This window comes from Zootoca vivipara, chromosome 3 (assembly GCF_965207765.1).
Source record: "Zootoca vivipara chromosome 3, rZooViv2.hap1.1, whole genome shotgun sequence".
Taxonomy (NCBI): Eukaryota; Metazoa; Chordata; class Lepidosauria; order Squamata; family Lacertidae; genus Zootoca; species Zootoca vivipara.
This window is the reverse complement of record NC_142586.1, coordinates 73724611-73745417: the sequence shown is the minus strand read 5'-3', so window position 1 is coordinate 73745417 and position 20807 is coordinate 73724611. Positions and strand designations below refer to the sequence as shown.

The 20807-nt window shown below is 41.3% G+C and overlaps 1 protein-coding gene across 2 annotated transcripts in view; it reads right to left on the bottom strand.

Annotated features, from left to right (window-relative positions):
* Positions 1–774: 774 nt before the first annotated feature.
* SLC35F3 (solute carrier family 35 member F3) overlaps positions 775–20807 on the bottom strand; it is a 104979-nt gene continuing 84946 nt past the window's right edge. For both annotated transcript variants that reach the window (XM_035108427.3, XM_035108428.3), the window contains 5 exons: positions 14312–14531; positions 9086–9211; positions 4644–4836; positions 3871–3960; positions 775–2615 (listed from right to left, as the gene is read on the bottom strand). In XM_035108427.3, coding sequence (XP_034964318.3) covers positions 2371–2615; positions 3871–3960; positions 4644–4836; positions 9086–9211; positions 14312–14531 — 874 coding nt within the window. In that variant the 3' untranslated portion in view covers positions 775–2370. The remainder of the gene's footprint in view (positions 2616–3870; positions 3961–4643; positions 4837–9085; positions 9212–14311; positions 14532–20807) is intronic.

Genomic DNA, 20807 nt, shown 5'->3' with positions numbered 1-20807 from the left:
CTAGTACAATGTTGCCTATGCATAGTGTTTCGGCTCAGTGACACACTGGTAGGTCTCAAAACCTAGAAAAATATGGGTGCACTCTAGCAAAAATTAGGTACACCTTATTCCTTTAACTAATCCCAAGTGTATTTAAAATATTGAGGCTGCAGTTCTAACCCCTAACCATACTGCTGGTGTGTGTATGTAGGATTCAGTGAATATCCCTGCCCACTAGCCACCACAGACACTAGATGCACTGTAGCCTCAGCAAGCATAGCGGAGGAGACACTGGTCCAGGGGATGGCTTCCAAGTGGGGTGTTACAGGGTCTGGGTTGGGGCTGGGGCTGGAGCTGGGCTGAACCATGGATCCATTTTGTTGTAAGCCAGTCCAGCTCCTGAAGGAGGGCCTGTTCTAGGCCTCATCTACTACTCTGGAGTGGAGCTGATGCAGTTTTTTTAAAAGAAAAGGAAAAAAGAAAGAAAGGAAAATGCCTACCCCACCTTCTGCCTTATACAGCAAGAGATGGCAGGGCTATGGATGTGCCTGTAGATCTGTTGCTCTGCATCTCCATGGCCCCCTTGAAGTACTGCTCTTCCCACTTAAGTGGTTTTTGATATAAACACAATCAGTGTAGCTGAAACAACCTGGAGAAGGTATTTTTCAGGTTCACAGCACTGGGCTTGTTATCCGTTTCTTTTCTTTTGACACTTCCACACAAGTGAAATATTTCTTAGTAAAAATAACACTATATCTAACCAGAAGATAGGAAGCAGAAGCAGAAGCCATTGACTTGGTATGAACTTTCAGTAGTTTTATTAGTTTTTTCAAGCAAATAATTGAATCTGAAATTGATTCAATAAAAATTTCAGAAGTGAACGCCACCTCCATTTGACATGTAAAAATGCCACGGAGACAGCATGTACCATTGGGTTATGGCAACATTTCAAAATAACATTTTTAATTTGTATGTAGCAATGTAAACTTCAAAAATAGTAAACTATAACCTTTGCCTCTTTCTTTGTACATATCACATAGTCTATCACAGATAGAAATTGAATGGCGAACCTAAATTGTAGAAGTAAACAGCTTGGTGCTTACAAGTTTTGTAAAAAGTGTTAGGTTTGATGTTGATATCTTGTGTGTTCTTTAAAAAATAACCACCCTCAAAGCAATGTAATAAAAGCAAGTGGCAATTCACCTCTTAGTCCCCTTTTGTATATCATCATAAACTTTGTTCCATGTAAGTGGCTGCTAGCTTTATTGTTGGTTTTTAAGCAAGGTTCTTACATGCAGGGCTTGATTCTTTTCACACTCTCAGAAATATAGATCAGGAGGAGAGTCCCACCTCAAGACCCATGTAAGTGGGAAGCAAATCTGACCTAGCAAGAGACCTTGAAGTCCCCAAGTGTTCAGCACTCCCATTAATCAGTGGCTTGAAGCAGGCACTCATTGATTTCTTTGGGAGTTTCAAGAGCACTGTGTCTGCAGAACAAGCTCTTCATGTTGTAAAGACCAATGCAGAAGCAACTTGCAGTGTGACCTACTTCTACACAGACAATGGACTAGATTTCTGTAGAAGGCACTGTATTTTCCCTTGCATGAGAAAAAGCATGGATTGCAGTCATCATGCACAGTTATAAAGATTGGATGCACTACCCGAGAGAACTTTTCCTGCACAAACTCTATTGAGATGGATGGGAGTCATGCAAGACACCATGCAGGAAGAAGCCTGCTATGTTCTTGCACACCTGCTATTCACTTCAATGAGGCTTTCACAGGAAAAATCCCTGGCTAATGGTGCCCTGATACCCTTGACTGCTGTCACCTTCATGCTTTTGTGCAAAACTTAACATTTTATCCTGCCTCTGCTCTGGCACTAAGGGCACTAATCTTCACACAGACATTTCTCCCCCACCCCACCCTCCACCAAAAGATTTTCTTTTGGTTTATATGAAAACATTTATAGAGTACAGCTCTGGTAAAAAATAAGCTTATGACATAGTACAGCATCTGTTTCCCCCCTCTATATATTATATATATTTTTAAATCACAGTGTGCGATGTGTCATTCAGTACTTAATGTTCAAAATATATGCCCTGCTTTTCATGATGATTGATCATTAAAACAATATATGCAATATAATTCATTTATACATTACATTCATTTAAAAAGAATTCAGTTTTTGCCTTTTTAAATGAGTTCTCTCAAGTGAAATATCTGATGTGAAACAGTGCAAGCAATTTGGACATGCTGAAACATGATGCCTCAGACTCTATTATTATCAAAACTGTACATCTATGTACACTGTATTGAACATATGTGCTTTGCAAGAAAAGATCTGTTAATTCTAGCATATAACATTAAGACTTTCCATAAAAAAACAACATTAGTGTGAGAATGATGACATGGATGGGCGTGTTCTCCTGCTTTTATTTTGTAATCCTGAAACAATGTCTCCATTTCCTTCCGGTATCTCTTCCTTCTTTCGTACTTTGAGGCGAGTGAGGATCTTTATCAACCACTCATCCCATTCCTCTGGTAAAAGCAGCAGCAGGAAGCCCAGGCCAATGATTACAATGGCAATTACGCGGACGCTGTTGAATTCAATGTCACTCAGGTAGTGATCAACAACTGCATGAAACATTGAACTAATATCATTAAAAGGTACAAAGCATCACATACTCTACAGAATATCACATAACTAACAGCAAAGAGCCCACATTTCAATTCAGTTTCACAACCTTAAGGCCCCAAACATGCAACCAAACCACACTGATGAAACTAAACATTACCAGTGGTATTAAATACTGCATAGGCTTGAATACAAATAACTAGTTAATGCATGCTCAAGGGCACGTATTCTTGTAGGTACTCTTGTTGGTATAAAGCATTTCTCATTCATTTGCTTCTTGCATTTGGGTTAGACTACGCAAGCAGCGGCAGTCCATTTTTCCTCAAATCAAGTTTACACATGATGCAAGGTGAAATATAAATACTATAAAGAAATAAATTGCCTAGAAGCGTGTTTGGTCTTCTCCTGTTGCATGTGGTTTAGATACCTTGTTTCAAAACATTTGAAAGGATTGCTCTGTGGGTATAGTGCTCCTGTTCTCTGTTTGGAGCACACTGGGGTGTGGGTTATGGAGGCTAATTTGTGACAGAAGGGTTGTCTGATAGAGATGATCACAGAAACCTCAATCAATTAAGCTTGCATGTCATTAGGTGGTAAAGAACATTGCAGAAATAGCACAGTCATAAGCTCCAACCAAAAATACCTATCAGATACTGCTTTTTATCTCACTGAGGAGTCACCTTCTGCTTGTCCCGCTGCTTTCCCCCAGTAAACCTGCTGTTTACTGTTGAATCAGAGCAAACATCAGTTTTCCTTTCTGGGTACGGGACAAGCTGAAGTGTGGATGAACCCTGAGTTTGATCTTACAGCTACTAGTAGTTTAGGATGGGTATTAAACTGCTTATTCCTTACAGATTCCCCCACTCAAAACCTGCATTCATACTCTCGAGGCTCATATTGTCTACTGAAATGGCTATCTTTTTGAATTTCCTTGAATATGATTAATGATTAACATATAATTAGGAATCAATCAGTTTACTTTTTCAAACCATCACTTTCACACCTGGCACCGAAATAAATGGGACATGCATAAAACCTCATTATGGTACCTATAGAAAATTAGAGATAAATGCTTGAAATCAATTTATTTTGATATTCTTAATTTTTTAATCTAAAGACCAATACTATAAAATTATATTATTTATGTATAGGAAGAATAAGAACTCTGTAGTTCTTTAAGTATAAACCAAGTATGGAATATTCTATACATACATGTGGATATAATTTAAAATTTATTAAATTTATTATACTTACCGACATTTACAGGTACACTTAGTACAATTCCAAGAGATATCAAGGTAGGATATGTAATAGCAATCCCAAAATTTAATAAAATATTGAATGCTGAAATAAGAAACAAAATTATTTCATTTTTGAGAGAGTAGTTGTAAAACCAATCCTCTTTAGTCATGCAGGTTTAATTAGTTCACTTTAAGCAGTCTCATTTCAACCAGTGTGAACATTTGCTAGTAAAAAGTGTAAAAATTAAAATCTATTGAAATTCTCTTAATTTTGCCCTCATAAAGAGGTTCCTCATGTCTAATTTCTTGTATAAAAAGGAAAAGTTCCAGCAGATATGCAATTTGATTTGGGGTGTTGAAAAAGATGACTGAAGGTGGAGATTCAAGATAGGCAAAAGGAAGTATTTTACATAGCACATTGTTAGATTACAGAATTTACAGAAGCAAGGTGTTGTGATGGCCATAAACTTAGATGTCTTTAAAAAGGAATTAGACATATTCATGGAGAATAAGGTTCTCAATAGTTATATGCTACCTCCAGAATCGGAGCAGCATGCCTCAAAATATCAGTTGCTGAGGAACAACAGCAGGAGGGGGCTCCTGTCCTCCTTTGGGGCTTCCCTTAGGTGCATGGTTGGCCACTATGGGACACCGGATGCTAGACTAGAAGGACCTTTGGCCTGATTCAGCAGAGCTCAATCCAATCCAGTTGGCTATGCTGGTCTGGCAGGGGATCAGAGGCACTGCTATTATTGGAAGATTATCAGAAATGCAGCATTCACTTACTCAATAATAGGACTGAAAATCCGCAAATGCTTCCCCAAGGAATGTCATCGAAAGAACTCCAGTATTCAACTTTGGTAAAGTAAAGGATGATAGGAATACAGGTAACAAAAAGTACATTGAAGACCGCCAACACTGACAAAAATAAGGCAGCTTCCCCAAATTTAGCACTCCCCAGGAGAAGCTTAAACAAAACCTGTAACAGAGAAAGACAGATTGAAAACCAGGTGTCTTTATCTATATTTGGTTTTAAAATCTTTAAAAACTTAACTCAAAGCATATAATTTCCCATTTAAATAATCTTTTCCCTGTGAAAGTCCCCAACACGTTTGAATGGTCTTTTCCTGACAGTCCTCTGCAGGCTCCGGTCATCCCTGCTGCTTGTGCACCTTTTTCTTCCACACTTTCCCCTTCCACATAACTTTCCATTAATGTGCTCTGATACAGCACTTTGGGAACATCCAACTTCTTTTTCAATTACCTTTTGAGGCTTTCCCCTCCTTATGGAGGGTCTCAATGATGGCTTTCTGCACACAACTGTCAGGTCAGCAGCCTTTCCCATGATTGTGATTCCTACTGAAGCAGACTGAGAGACCATTTAAAGGCTCGAGAACCCTTTGCAGGTGTTATGGATTGAGTAGCTAAACACTATTCTAATTTTCTGAGATTGTGAATTTGGGGTTTTCTTCAGCTGTACGCCATAATCATCACAATTACAACAAATAAAGGCTTGACATATCTCGCTTTGCATGTCATGAGTCTATCTCCTATATTGGTTTCACCTTTTAAGTTGAATTACTGAAATAAATGAACTTTTCAACAATATTCAAATTTTTTGAACTTCACCTGTACAGGTTGTGCCATCATGCAAAGGCAGGTTAGTGCTTTCTGTATTCTGTGAACGAGCAAGAAATAGCTATGGATGCCAGGGCTTTCTGCCACCATGGTTACAATGTCATCAGTGCTTCATTGGAGATGGGGCTGAATACAGCTCAGTTTGGGAATGTGTTGGGGTCATCAAGGATCTATATGATCTTATGCTGGCCTGAGAACAGGTATTTACCAGTAATTGCCTGCTATTGGCAGCAATGTTAGGGAATGTTAGGGAACAGGTGGCAATCCTAATGGATTGGATCAATATTAAAATGCCGTTATTTCCCACTAACACCTATGGGATGTAAGTCATTTTTAATTGATTTTAATGGGATCTAAATGCAACTAACATAAGACTGCATCCAACCTGATGAGTTTAAGACAGGGGTAACGAATATGAATTGTTTTTAAGTTCTTCCAAGGAACCCGCAAATTATCTTACATGGTTTTGTGTATGTGTCTGCACCACTGTAACTAACATGTAGCAACTTTCTAGCTAGGATGCTAATTTCACTAAACTCTGATGCAGTTCTTTAATGCAAACTGCCTATATGGTTGCTGAACAACTCCAGGCACGCCTGGAAGAAGCGGACCATTTGGATCCCTTCCAGTCGGGATTCAGGCCTCATCATGGGACTGAAACTGCCTTGGTCGCACTGGTTGATGATCTCCGGCGGGCTAGGGACAAAGGTGAGAGCTGTTTCCTAGTCCTGCTGGATCTCTCAGCTGCTTTTGACACCATCGACCATAACATCCTTCTGGACCGTCTAGAGGGGTTGGGAGCTGGGGGCACAGTTATACAGTGGTTCCGCTCCTTCCTCCTGGGCCGTGTTCAAAAAGTGGTGGTGGGGGATGAGTGTTCAGACCCCTGGGCTCTCACTTGTGGGGTGCCTCAGGGTTCTGTCCTCTCCCCCATGCTTTTAAACATCTACATGCAGCCGCTGGGAGAGATCATCAGGGGGTTTGGGCTGGGTGTTCATCAATATGCGGATGATACCCAGCTCTACCTCACTTTCAAACCAGAACCAGTGAAGGTCCTGTGAAGGTCCTGGAGGCGGTGGGAGGATGGATGGCGGCTAACAGATTGAGGTTGAATCCTGACAAAACAGAAGTACTGTTTGTGGGGGACAGGAGGCGGGCAGGTGTGGAGGACTCCCTGGTCCTGAATGGAGTAACTGTGCCCCTGAAGGACGAGGTGTGCAGCCTGGAAGTCATTTTGGACTCACAGCTGTCCATGGAGGCACAGGTCAATTCTGTGTCCAGGGCAGCTGTGTACCAGATCCATCTGGTACGCAGGCTGAGACCCTACCTGCCTGCAGATTCTCTTGCCAGAGTGGTGCATGCTCCAGTTATCTCTCGCTTGGACTACTGCAATGCGCTCTATGTGGGGCTACCTTTGAAGGTGACCTGGAAACTACAACTAATCCAGAATGTGGCAGCTAGACTGGTGACTGGGAGTGGCCGCTGAGACCACATAACACCGGTCTTGAAAGATCTCCATTGGCTCCCAGTTTGTTTCCAAGCACAATTCAAAGTGTTAGTGCTGACCTTTAAAGCCCTAAATGGCCTCAGTCCAGTATACCTGAAGGAGCGTCTCCACCCCCATCGTTCTGCCCAGGGACACTGAGGTCCAGCACCGAGGGCCTTCTGGTGGTTCCCTCGTTGCAAGAAGCCAAGTTGCAGGGAACTAGGCAGAGGGCCTTCTCGGTAGTGGCGCCCGCCCTGTGGAACGCCCTCCCATCTGATGTCAAAGAGAACAATAACTACCAGACTTTTAGAAGATATCTGAAGGCAGCCCTGTTTAGGGAGGCTTTTAATGTTTAATAGATTACAGCCAGATGGGCGGGATATAAATAAATTATTATTATTATTATTATTATTATTATTATATTCCACTGAACAGTTACCGTTACCTCATATTTATCATTCAGGAACTCTGAAGCCCATTGCCAATGATAGGCCTTCAGTTGCAAATGCCAATCCTTAGTAGCTTCAGGCTTTGTCAGCTTTGTGTTTTTACCACAGGGCACCGTTAAAAATGGGGAGTTGCTTCACCCAAAGGTGAAATGCAGTTTAGATAAAGTGTTGTTGCCAGTGGAAAGAGATATACATAATTAATTCTGCACTGCTTTGAAGAGCAGCAGGTATTGTTGTTATGATTTCCACAACAATATTATTGCTCCAACCTCAGCTGATTTAATATTGGAATGTAGAAACGTAAATCGGAGCAAAAATCCCTCAAGGAAGAAAGCTGACTAATGTAAGGTATTGTGCTATAGACCCTGTTTTGGATTGTGCCACTCATGCTATCTCTGGATCTGCTGTTTGGCCTAGCAAGCATATGCATAAGCCATAGATTCCTGTATTGCTTGTGAGTGGCAGATTTGCTGATTCAGTGCACTTGGCACTCAGAAAGCTACTGAGTTAGCAGTCTGCTGCTGCTGCTGCTTCTCTTACCTTCATGACAGTTATCATACAAAGTGGCACAAGGCACTGAATAGCTCAAGGCTATGCCAGGACACCTTCCACTGTTCTTGATACTGAAACCATTACTATCTAAATGGCATATTTTGATTGGTGTCTGTGATAACTATCCACCCCCCCCCCCAAAGGTCCTTCCAGGTATAATTGTTGGCATTACAGAGTGGCTACTTCTTCACTACACACTGTAAAAAGAATGAGTACAAGCCATCAGATGAACAGCAGATACATAGAAAATTCATTTTGACAACTTTGCTTAGGAGTGATATGCTAACATGACATTGGATGGCATCTGCTGCCCCCATTTACTTTCAGAAGACTTGCTTCAGGTCATGAAGGGAACACTGTATAAAGTTTCTGTTCTGGAGTCCTAGTGCAAAAATCAGCTCCCCCCCCCCACACCTCTGCTAAGAAGCTTGTATGGCTATTTATCCCCAATAATGTAGCTAATGTACTAAAGAGCCCTGCTTATTCTGGTGCCTACTATCCTATGTTTATACAATCAGTATTAATGGTGTTTACCTCCCTCTTTCCAACCCTCTTCTTTTTTGTTATCCTGACAGCATTCTGATTTTACATGAAGGAGTGTTATAGACAGAATAGCAGAAGTGCTTCTGCAAACAGAGCTGGCTATTGTTGCCATATTGTCTGCTCCTTATGCTGACTCAATTATGGACCAGAAGGTTCTAAATTTAAATTTCAGCTGCTGTTCTCCTAACACCCACAGGCAACCTGCCTCCTAGCTGTTTCACTGAAATAAGACAGCAATGGAAAGAAGGCAATGGAAAGAGCTCGCCTCTATCAAATACAGGGGGAAAATGACAGCAAAGGATTTAAACCACCAGCTGGTGGCAGACATTTCTCTTCCACGCACTATTCTTATGTCTGCCTTTCACTATGCACAGTAGGGAAACAACCCTGATATGTCTAAAACATGACTGAATAGATTCTCAACAATCTGAAGAAATAACACTGTAAGATTCTTAAGAGGCATAAATAAACACAGCTTACCAAATGTCACAGAGAGATATAAAATGGGAAGAGAACCCATTTATTACCTTCTCTCCATCAGAAGACTGAAGCATACTCACCTTATAGAGGGCTGATGTTGATGCAGATCCCACAACAAGTGCTATTCCGATAACTGAATGACTGTGGAATCCATCAGCATAAGTCATCATGACTATCCCTGCAATAGCAAGTATAGCAGCCACAATCTGTTTGGATACATAGAAGCAACATGTTAATGTTCTCTCAAGCCCAGGAAAAAGGAGTACCTTAACAAAGAAGATATCTAATTTGTATCTTTTGTAAGACTGCGACCAGTATTAAGAACTTTTAAACGGTAATTGCTTGTATTATAAAAAGCAAAAGAAGTGAAAAAACAGTCACAGTGGGGCTCTATGAAATCCCAACATAGCAAGCAACTGTGTTGTTCTTCAAAGTACAATCTCCCTGTACAATATTCCTTGGATGGTCACTTTATGGTCACTAAAGCATGTTGATTCATACTCTGCAGTTGGAAGTACCATGCTCCATGACAAAGAAATTACAGGGTATTGCAATCATTAGTACTAATGCAAGTATCAAAATCTCAATTGTTTGGTTAGTAATCTCTAAACGTTTGTGTGTACTATAGGAGAACATAAACATTTGCAGCAAGGGCATCTGAAACAAAACTCACAGAATGATAAATGTATTGAAAAATGGTCTCTCTTCATAAATTATTGGAATAATAGGATACAGTACAGCCTTTTGACTTTTCCATTCTACTTTATGACCCAGTCCTTAATATTTTTAGAATTCTCAATATACTTACTATTCTTCGGTACTTTCAGTATCTCTAACATTCTAGAATTTCTAATACTTGATTCCTATCTTCCCATAAATTATTGCTCTCATAAAATTTTATCTATGACTACATGCCTAATTTAAACTTAATTCATGTCTTTATTTCTGCACATTTTGTAACTTGATCTTAGAAATATGTATTTTTCCTACAAAACAGGTGACAAACCTTTTTCAGCCATGCTCAATACTCTAGGTGCTACATCTCAACGTGGTTGTGGTTGAAATGTAAAGGTTGGTGTGGCCAAAGTGTAAAAGTGGGTGTGGTGAGGGGGGGAAAGTCTTTTGATATGACAATATCACAGTGGGGTACTTGTGGATGCAGTCAGAAAGAGAGAGAGAAAAGGATTAATTGATCAACTGAACAAAAAAAATTAATGGGCAAAAAACTGGAGGGTCCTTGTGGTTTTTGACATGGCATCACAGCGGGGAGCCCATAGGAGCAGCCAATAACTTTTTACAAACATACACACACCTTTTTTTAAGTGGCAATTTTTTGGGAGTCAGAGGGTCAATCCCAGTTATGCCATCCCTGCTTTAAAAGAAAGCCACGGGAAAAGTATTGTGTTGAACACGTTCAGAAAAGAAGTGAAAATACTGTAAATTTAAAACTATTCATTGTGTGTAAGCTACATTCAGTTATTAACTGGGTTGCTTCGAAATCAGTAAGATTTTTTTTTCCTAATAGAACTAATAGCTTAGTGTCTTTCAGTTTGGAAACAAAGGAGGGTCATCCAAAAATGTTAGGGTGTTGTGGAATTCTCTAGGCATGCAGAAGAATATAAGTTTGCAAACTGAATAAAATGAATTAAAAAACCCAGACAACTTTATAGGGACCCATTGGTTCCAGGTTGTACAGAATGTTAAAGCATCAGTTAAGGACGGTGGGGAGGAAAGTAGTGTGGGTATGGGGGGAAAAGAGTGAATTGGCCTGATCTAGCCCCTACTGGGGGGAATTAGGATTGAGTGGGATCTGTGCCATGGGCTTACAAAACTCCCCTTTCCTTACTATATAGTACTGAACTAGATGGACCAACAGTATGATTGATTCTAAGGTACTATTAGAGATATAGGCATTGTTTTACAGGAAGAATATTGGAATGCTACTGTTCAGCACAATACCACCACCACCCTCCAGTAAAAACCGTATCTGTGAGGTGCTTGAATTCTGAAAGTGCATTTTTAATCGGAGGAGAAAGGGCTTTCCTCCATACTTGCTAAAATTAGTGTGTTCTAATTTACCATTTTCTCAAGGGAAATCTGGCAAGAACATTTACTATTTTCTCAAGGGAAAGCTGGCAAGAACATTACAGCTTTCTATCAATCACCTTTGGCACGATGATCCCTATTATGTCTGTGAGACATATTCCAAGAAGCGTAGATCACAAGACCTCTCCTCCTACCAGAGGTCAGCGGAAGCCGGTTCTTGCGTCGGCGGGGGGGGGGGGGCGTATTCGCCCCCCTGCATCAATTATCCCAGCTGCCGCGTGGAGCCCGTCAGCTAGCCAAAAGGGCTGGCTTGGGGGTGGAATTTAGCTGCATTTAAGTGGCCGCAGCAGCACTGTGCCCCCATTCTGCTTCCTGAATTCATTGGATCACCCACCCACCCTCCCTTTAGGTCATATCTATGCTTTTGACCTTGCTTTGGAATTTGGTCGGTTGTCTTGGTTGCCCAGGGGGCCTGGTAGGAATTTTATCTATTTGGAAAATTGGAACCAGCCTCTTGATTTTTTGCCTACCTTGTAGCAAATCGTCACAACTTTTCTGGTATTGGCAGTTAGGCATTGGAATATGTGTGGTGTGTTGGAGGGCAGGTTGTGGCCATCACCAGCCCTCTCCTTGTTGGGTATTCCATTAAAGGGACCCGGCGGTTGTGGATCCTGTCCGATGCCCTGCTGGTGGCTAGGGCCATGGTACAACCCCCGGTGACATCAGGGAAAGCTTCCAGATGTATTTGTATCAACAAGCTCCTCCCACTAACCCTCGAATGACTCCTTGCTGAGCAGGGTGGAGTCATGTATAGATTGTTTGATCCAATGCCTAAGCCAATATGACTCACATGCTGTAACCAATAAAGCTGTGGCCTTATTTAGCCCATTAACCTAAAATACATGTGTCCTTGTGTCTTATTTATCTCTAGCCGCCCAGAGTGGCTGGGGGAACCTGGCCAGATGGGCGGGGTATAAATAATAAATTATTATTATAAATTATTATTATTACTAAGCGGGTGGCGGGTCCTCGACTCACAACTAAAATATCCTCCCACCCAAGAAAGAAGAATGTGCCTTCTTTGCTTTTATTCAGTTCCTTTGGAGGCAGCTTGACCTAAGTGGGTGGGTGATTATGTATGACTGAACTCTCAACTGAGCATAGAGCATTCCTATGAAAAATGGCCTTATTTGTCAGGAAGCTTCTTTCCTTTGGAACCGCAAGCTGTCAATTTGAGACAGACAATGTTTAGAATGTTATGGAATAGTGTTTAACTTTTTCCTCACAAGAGCTTATTTGAGTCCTGTGTTTACTACTAATTTTCTGGCAACTTCTGTCACATCATTAGTAGAAAATAAGTAGGAAAAGGTGCAAACCAAAATTCCGAGATTTCTCATAGTCACCCGAACCATATGCTCACAAAGTATTTGGTTCCACTGTTTAGGAACAACTTCACCCAATAGCCTTTGAGGTTTCCTGAAATAATTTGTCAAGATGTATTTAAAGGCACTAAAACCCATTTTGACAGCCTTCTGATTTCCAAAGTTTGGATTAAAATGTTCACTCATTTTGTCTAATTTGGGTGGAAGGTGGCCAGAATAGTAGGGAAGGTACAGAATGTATTGAAATAATGACTGGACTCACCATGCAAAAAATGTGCAAGGTACCTCGATTCAGATTTTGCCCATGGTTGATGGGAGTCTAGAGTTTTCACTCATCTTCTGTATATTTAACACCCATTTACCCCTATTTAGTCTGCTGTACTAGTACTGTATACAATGAAAGCTGTATCTTTTTGCTCCCCTTTTTTGCTGCTATTGATTTGCTTTAGTTTTTTTAAAAAAACCTGATGTCTCCTGTGTGTTTATTGTTGTAGTGTGCATATTTTGAAATAATTTATGATTGTTTGTGATGTAAGCTGTCTTGAGCTTCTCTTCCGAGGCAGAAAGTCTAAATATATATGTTTTAAATAAATAACAATGTATGTATATTTACAATAACATATTATTTAAACAATGGTGAATGTTTTTCATGGGGAATAGTGAAACTGGCATAGAGGCAACATTACAGAAGAAAATAACATCCACCAACAGGCGCAAAAGGAATAGTTGACCATAGCAGTGTTATAACACCCTGCTACATACCATAGCACAACAGGCTAACAAGTCATGTTTCTATGTTTCAATGAAAGTTTATTTTAATTGCCAAAATTTAATTTCTTTAATTGCAAAAATATATACTGTATTCATATGTAGGAGCTTTATGTTGTTTCTTTATCCGTGCAATTTATAAAGAATTTTATTCAAAAGCAAAATCTATCAAACATATTATGCACCATGTATTACAAATTTTGCATGATTCTTTTTGCTACTTTGCTGCAATACTTTTGAGCTCTCTTACCTACCAATTAGGGGGGAAAAGGTTGAAATTTTTAGTCCCAAACTCTTGAACTGATTTCATAATGCTATACACAGTTGAGCTTCTCTCCTTTGTTGCTTTGCATGTGGAAAGAGAGAATATCTGGCTTTAAACAAGTGTGCATTAGGTTTTAAAATCAACTGATGTCCATGAAAGAGAGTGAATTTATAATCACATTTCAGCCTACTCTTTTTTGGGGTGTGTGTGCATGTTAAGAGTGTACATAGGCATTTATTTATTTAAAACAGAAATGACAAACCTTTGCCCCCTACATATTGCTGGACCACACTGCACTTCATCCCTGACTGCTGGTCATGCTGGTTGGGCTTGATGGGAATTGGAGGCACTAACCTGGACCCCTGTGAACATGTACATTTGTACACTCAAAGACCATCTGAAAAGCACTTTAGTGAAGGCCAGTAGTCCAGGAAGGGTTGAGATTTATACTTAGTAGGAGATAAATCTGCTTAACAACAGAACTGACTAAGCATGAAATCCTCTTAAAATATGCAAATCATTAGTAAGGCCTACAAAGCACGAAGTCTAAATTTTGGCTGTAGGAGGCTTCACTTTATTTTTAATATATTTTTTTCAACTAGAATAGAAAAGCAATATACGTAACACCATATATTCATGTATCAGGTAGTGATAACTTAAAGTAGGAAGTTAAAATGATTATGTTCACCAGTAACTTTGTTTTGGAATGAACATTCAAAACCTTAGGAAATAACACAGGAAGATCCACTTTAAAGAGTAAAATGCAATCTGTTATAGTGATGTTTTCCCAGTAGGGAAACTCCTGAAAAGTTGAGTGGTGGAAAAACAGGTCAATAATCACTTACCCTTACTCCCATGAATCTGTCCCTGAGAACAATCCACGAAAGCAAAAACACAAAAGCTTTGTTGCAGCAGAACAACACGGAGACGTCCGTGGTGTTTATTTTTTTTATTGCATGTAAGTACAGGTAGTTTGTGAGTGTCCAAAGTACACCAAAGGGTGCTGCCTTGGTAAAAAATGCTTTCAGTGTCATGCCGTTGTCTCCAAAAAATTGACAGCACTCCCTAAAACAAGAAAAGAAAATGATCAGACCCTCTATCTTACATATTCTGTAGCAGCTGTAGAATCAAACCAAAGACTTGGTTAAACTTCTTTTGTTTTTCAAACCTGAAAAACCTTAATTTTTATTTGTAAGTTTCTGCAGAGCTTCAACTAAGACTGAAAAACGTAACATTCAGGTTACGAGATGAGAGAAGAGTTGGAATTAAAGGAGATACTGTATCCTTCCAAATTCCCTCTATTGCCAGTTCCATTATAGAACAATCAGAAATGAATTAAGACATATTTGGGAGAATTAATACATGTGTGGCGTTTATTTAGTTTTTTCTGGGAGCGACATATTCTCCTGGGCTGACTTGGTGGCTTGGGAGAGGGAGGCACAGTAATATAATGGTTCTACTCCTAGCTGAGGATCAAGTTCCAGTGACTGGTGTAGGGGAATTTTGCTTGGCCCCAAGGGAGTTGTGTTGTGGCATCCTGCAAAGTTCCAACTGATTTCCCATGCCTTTTAACCTCCATATGAAGCTGTGCAGTGAGTGGTGCAGTGAGTGGTGAGCTGTGCAGTGAGTGGGAGTTGAAGGAACAGTGCCATCAATATATGAATGACACCCAACTCTTATTTCTCCCTGTCACTTGAATCAGGTGAGACTGGGCAGATGCTAGGGCACTGCCTGAAGGCAGTATTGGGTCAGACTATTCTAATGCCCTTGAAAACAGTTCAGAAGCTTTAACTAGTGCAGAATGTGGCTGTCAAGAGTCTTGACTGACTCAGTTGCTCAGAATAATATAACACTGATTTGAAGAACCTACAGATACATGTCCACTGTGCATAGGGAATCCCTTTCTACTTTCCCTCCAAAAAGGGTGAGGGGTTGTTTGGAAATTAAGGGCAGTAAAAGCTTTTCTAAGGGCAACAAAAGTTAGGTCTTGAAAGTAGTATATAAGCATATGCTGTCCATTTCTCTCAAAAACAATTTCTGAAATTGTTCAACCAAACCCACAAGGTATCATTAACAAACAATGAACACAAACAATAATTCTGTAGTTTATTATGACAAAAGTATCTCAAAGATGGGGCTGTAACAATGCAGAGAAGGTTCAGGGACATACTTGGACTGATGGCTCCCAAGCTAACTTACATTAAAAAAACCCTTTTGGTTCACCATGAATATTAAACAAGCTTTTTTTAAAGGTTTTTTTTTTTAAGAGTTAAAGCTTCCAAGGAAATTCCAAGTCGTAACAAAAATGAAACATGGATCTTAACTTTCACTTTCCCCCTTTACATGCACTAAATTGTATTAGACATCTTTATGTGAATGTAGTCAAATTAGATCTGTGTGCTAAAGAACCAACGAGCCTTCTTGAAATGCAAATTACACAATATCACTTCATTGCAAAGTAGGCTCAAAAGAATGGCAGGAAAATTAATTTTATAACACAGCAGAACAGAAAGAACAACACTGCTTCAATTTTTGCATGAACAAAAGGTCTCAAGGTTCCAATATTACAGAGCACATGTCAGATACTGTTTGTGATGAAGTTCTTGACAGTATAGCAAGGTCATCAAAGGGATGAGGCCCACTTATTTCTGCTAACAAACCATATTTGGTGCAGTAATATTCACATTTAGCTGAAAAAAATGAACAGGAAGGTGGATCAAACACTATAATGTAAATGCAAATGCAAATGCTTACAGAATTGAATAAGGGAGTCAAATGCACCATCACTCAAAACTCAGTAATGAGGGCTTTTCACTGAAATATCCAAGTGCAAAGCATTTGGGGGGGGGGATGGAGCGATGAGGTGCAGTCTGCTGGCAGCACTTTGTGGGAGTCAGAATTTCTTAAATATTAGTTTCCCCCCACCTTTCCTCCAAGTTGCTCAAGGTGGTATGCATGGTTCTTATCCCAAGAGTAAAAGAAATGCCCTGTCTTCAGCAGTGCCATTGTGTTCCTCAAGGGATCAACATAAAAGTTGCTAAAGTGATCCAAATGAAAAAGAGAAAAGCAAAATCTTCCTTGCTGAGAAGTACTGTATGAGGAATTTGCTGCAGTGTAGGCAAGGTGCCAACACCAGAGTAGTAAGATGCAGTAATAGTTCCAGACATTAAAACAGCAGAGCATTCAAGTAAATGCCTAACCAACTACCGTTATATCTTTCTAAAGAGTTCCATTCCTTGGGGGGGGGGAGTTCATTAAAGATCTTTCAAGAAGATTTTTAAAAATCTAGCTCTTCCCTTTAGCATGCCGATATTCTGTCCTGCCCCTAAGTAATCAATGAGGGAATGGTAACAATGCTGCAGGGAAGAGAGCCTTGCTATGGGTATAGCCCCATGTTCGAAAAACACGGAACTGAGAGGCATCACACACAACAGTTTGATGCATCCCATGTCTGCATATTTTTGTACCATCCACACAACACTGGCCTCATTCAAGTGGCAGCCTGCACTCTTGCCCTGTCCCCAATTCAATTTGGATTTTTCTGATTCATGGGTAATGTGGTAAAGGAGGGGAAAAACAAACACAAAATGGTATGTGGAAATATGGAAACACCGAAGCACATTGTGTGGATGGAGTTTTTGTGTGTGTGTGTGTGGTGATGTTTTGCTGGGTGCTGTCTAATTACCTCACCCACTATTTTTGCTTTATCGCCTGAGCACAACTTAGGCATTTTGTTTCTATCAGCCCCAAGGAAAGGATGAGAGGGTGGAAAGCAGTGATTTAAAACAATGGTAGAAATTTGAGTAAAGCATATAGCTGCCAAGTTATCCCTTTTTTAAGGGAAATTCCATTATGCTGAATAGGCTTCCTCGCAAGAAAAGGGAAAACTTGGCAGCTATGGTAAAGCAGGAGTGGAAAAGCACTGAGAGGAAAATGGTGGTTTTAAACAGCAGCAGATGTTTGAATAAAGCAGGGATGGAGCAACACTGAGGATTTTTCTTTCTTTTAAAACAGTTTTAGCAAGGAGATATAGCAGAGATGAGTACAGCACAGAAGGTCTCTTTTCACTATATTCAAACTTTGTTTTAAGCTGCCATTTCAACCACTCAACCATTTCACCCACCACTCTCACTCTAGTATCTAGTAAAACCTCTGTCATTGTTTTAAACTACCACTTCCCCCCCCACCGCAGTGTCTCTACCTTCTTGCTGTACTCATAAATTCTCCCTCTTCCATTCCTCAGCTGCTTCAGGTAGAGAGCTAAAGGGCACGGGAGCCCTCAAATATTCCTAAGTACTTTCACAAAATATTTCACTTGCAGTACCATGTGCTGTCTTCAACATGAAGGAAGGTTGCAAACAATGAGGGAATTGAAGGCATGGAAATGTGTGTGAAGATGAAAGCAATGGATATACTACTACTGTTACTACTGCTACTACTACTAATAATAATAATCTGGCCAATAATTATATGTAAATTCTATAATTATATTTAAATTATATTTAAATAATCTGCCACAATAATGCTAATAAAAATATTTATTTTCTTACATTTCTATTCCACCTTTCTTCCATCATGTAAACCAAGGCATAACATCCAGAATGTGGCAGCTAGACTGGTGACTGGGAGCGGCCACCGAGACCATATAACACCGGTCCTGAAAGACCTACATAGGCTCCCAGTACGTTTCCAAGCACAATTCAAAGTGTTGGTGCTGATCTTTAAAGCCCTAAACAGCCTCAGCCCAGTATACCTGAAGGAGCGTCTCCACCCCCCATCGTTCTGCTCGGACACTGAGGTCAAGCGGTTCTCTCACTGCGAGAAGCAAAGCTACAGGGAACCAGGCAGAGGGCCTTTTCGGTAGTGGTGCCCGCCCTGTGCAATGCCCTCCCATCAGATGTTAAAGAGATAAACAACTACCTGACATTTAGAAAACATCTGAAGGCAGCCTTGTTTAGGGAAGTTTTTAATGTGTGACATTTTAATGTATTTTAATCTTTGTTGGAAGCCACCCAGAGTGGCTGGGGAAACCCAGCCGGATAGGCGGGGTACTACTACTACTACTAATTATAACATGGGCTTCCTAGGTGGTCTCCCATTCAAGTGTAGACTAGACTCAAACCTGCGTAGCATCACTGACATGGTGGTCACATGAGTCTTCAGACTACCATATGCTGGGACCTGAATCTTTTCTGCAATTCTGCTTATCTATATTACTGCTATACCTGTTGTATATCCTTTTTGCATCTTCAGCCACCCGAATATTGGTCAAGAATTGCTGTCTTCAAATGTAGAGTCTATTATTATTATTATTGCTCTCACAAATTCCATTTTTAAGAGATTTTAGCTCTTCTTCAGACTCTTTCTAGGTTCTTCTGCTGTCTCCGTTGACCATCAGACCACATTGACTGGATGAGGCTTTGGCTGTCCTTTTGTGCAATTTCTGTCAGGATCACCTGCTGTATGTCTTAGAGTGGGGGAGGGTGGCTAACATATGATCCTTGGGTATTGCTGAATTACTGCTCCTGTCAGCCCCCACCAAGTGGTCAGGCAGTCCAACAACACTTGGGGGACTGCTGGTTATCAAAACAGTAAACAGTTTCATAAGCAGTTTGTATTTCTGTTGTATTTCATCAGAGATGTTTTGTACATTAACATGAGACATTGCAACTTGAATGGGAAAACACATTTTACTTTCATTGATGCTGTGGAACTACATCGATTTAAATATGCTGTGCAGTTGTGGTTGAAATTAAATCCTTCCATCTTCAGAGGAAGGAGGGATAGAAATTATTTAGCTGATCACAAGCAGAATTTAGAACAATCTATCTGTCACATGGGCTTTTATGACTTGCAGCAGCCATTGGAACTGTCTGTCTTCCTTAAGATATTTAGGCTGAGAAACAGAGCCATCAACTTTATTTACTAAACTAATAACCTGTTACCAAAATAGCCTAACAGTGCCTCTAAATCAGAATTAAGTGAATTAAACGAAAACTTCAAAATGCTATGATTATACTATGATAATAAACTTGCATGAAAATATTCCAGTCAGACACCTATCTATAGATTACAGATTTATTTTACTTCAATTATAATTTAGGCCAGGGGTCCCCAGACTACGGCCCGGGGGCCACATACGGCCCCCGGGGACCCCCACTGCCACTGCCCACTCTTACCGGCACGGTGCGGTGCGACTGCCAGCTTCCGACCCGGAAAAGCAATGGAAATAGCTTGTGCGCACGCGCAAACGTCATTTCCGGTGTACTTCTGGGTCGGAGGAGGCTTCTGCACATGCGCACAAGCTATTTCCGGCGCTTTCTGGGTCGGGAGTGTGCCAGAAATAGCGTATGCGCATGGGCGCGCACAGCCGCGCACTCCCCTACCCTCTGGCCCACCCCGCAATCGGCGCGGCGGGCATCCGGCCCAAAGCCGGGTAAGTTTGGGGACCCCTGATTTAGGCATTAAGTAAGGTGGCCTCAGGCAGAGACACATGAAACCCCAAGAACAGGACTTGACTTTTGAACTTGCAGCAGGTTTACTCCGATTTAAAGCTTCCAAAAAAGTTCCTTTAAAAAATCCAATTATTTTTAGGTTTTATTTTAGGCTGTCTTTCTCCTTCATGTATACATGTGTGCACACACAATGACCAGGGTAGATTCAAGTTACATAAAAGGAGGTTCCAACCAGTGCTTTTTTTCTAGAAAAATAGGTGCCAGTCAGGGCCGTCCCTAGGCTTGGGCTGGGTGGCGCACGGCGCGCCTAGCCATCAGGGGCGCGGAAGGGGCACCGAACGCTGGTGTCTGCCTCCGCGCGCCTCTGCTGTTGAGCAGCTTCAGGCCGCTCTCCAGAGGCGCGCAGGGAGCGCTGGCCTGGGGCCGCCTGAACGGCTGAGAGGTGCAGTGCGGCGGCCCCAGGCTCGCGCTCCCCACGTGCCTCCGGAGCGGGAGCCTGGGGCCACCTCCTCTGAACAGCTGGGAGGCGCGGCGCGGCGGCCCCAGGCTCGCACTCTTTGCGCAGGGAGCGGGAGCCTGGGGCCACCTCCTCCGTGCCTCTCAGTTTTTGAGCGGCTTCAGGCTGCTCTCTGGAGGTGCACAGGGAGCGCAAGCCTGGGGCTGCCTTCTTCGTACCTCTCAGCTCCCCACGCGCCCGCCTCACTGGGGGCGCCGGAGGGATCTTGGCACCAGGGCGCCAGATATGGTTAAGACGGCCCTTGTGCCGGTACTCACCAAGAGGTTGATACAGTAAGTGCCACATGTTTAAACAAAAACCCCAAAAAGAGAGGTGCTGGTACAGTGTATCCTTAAGTACCCTTTGAGGAAAAACCACCATTAGTTCCAA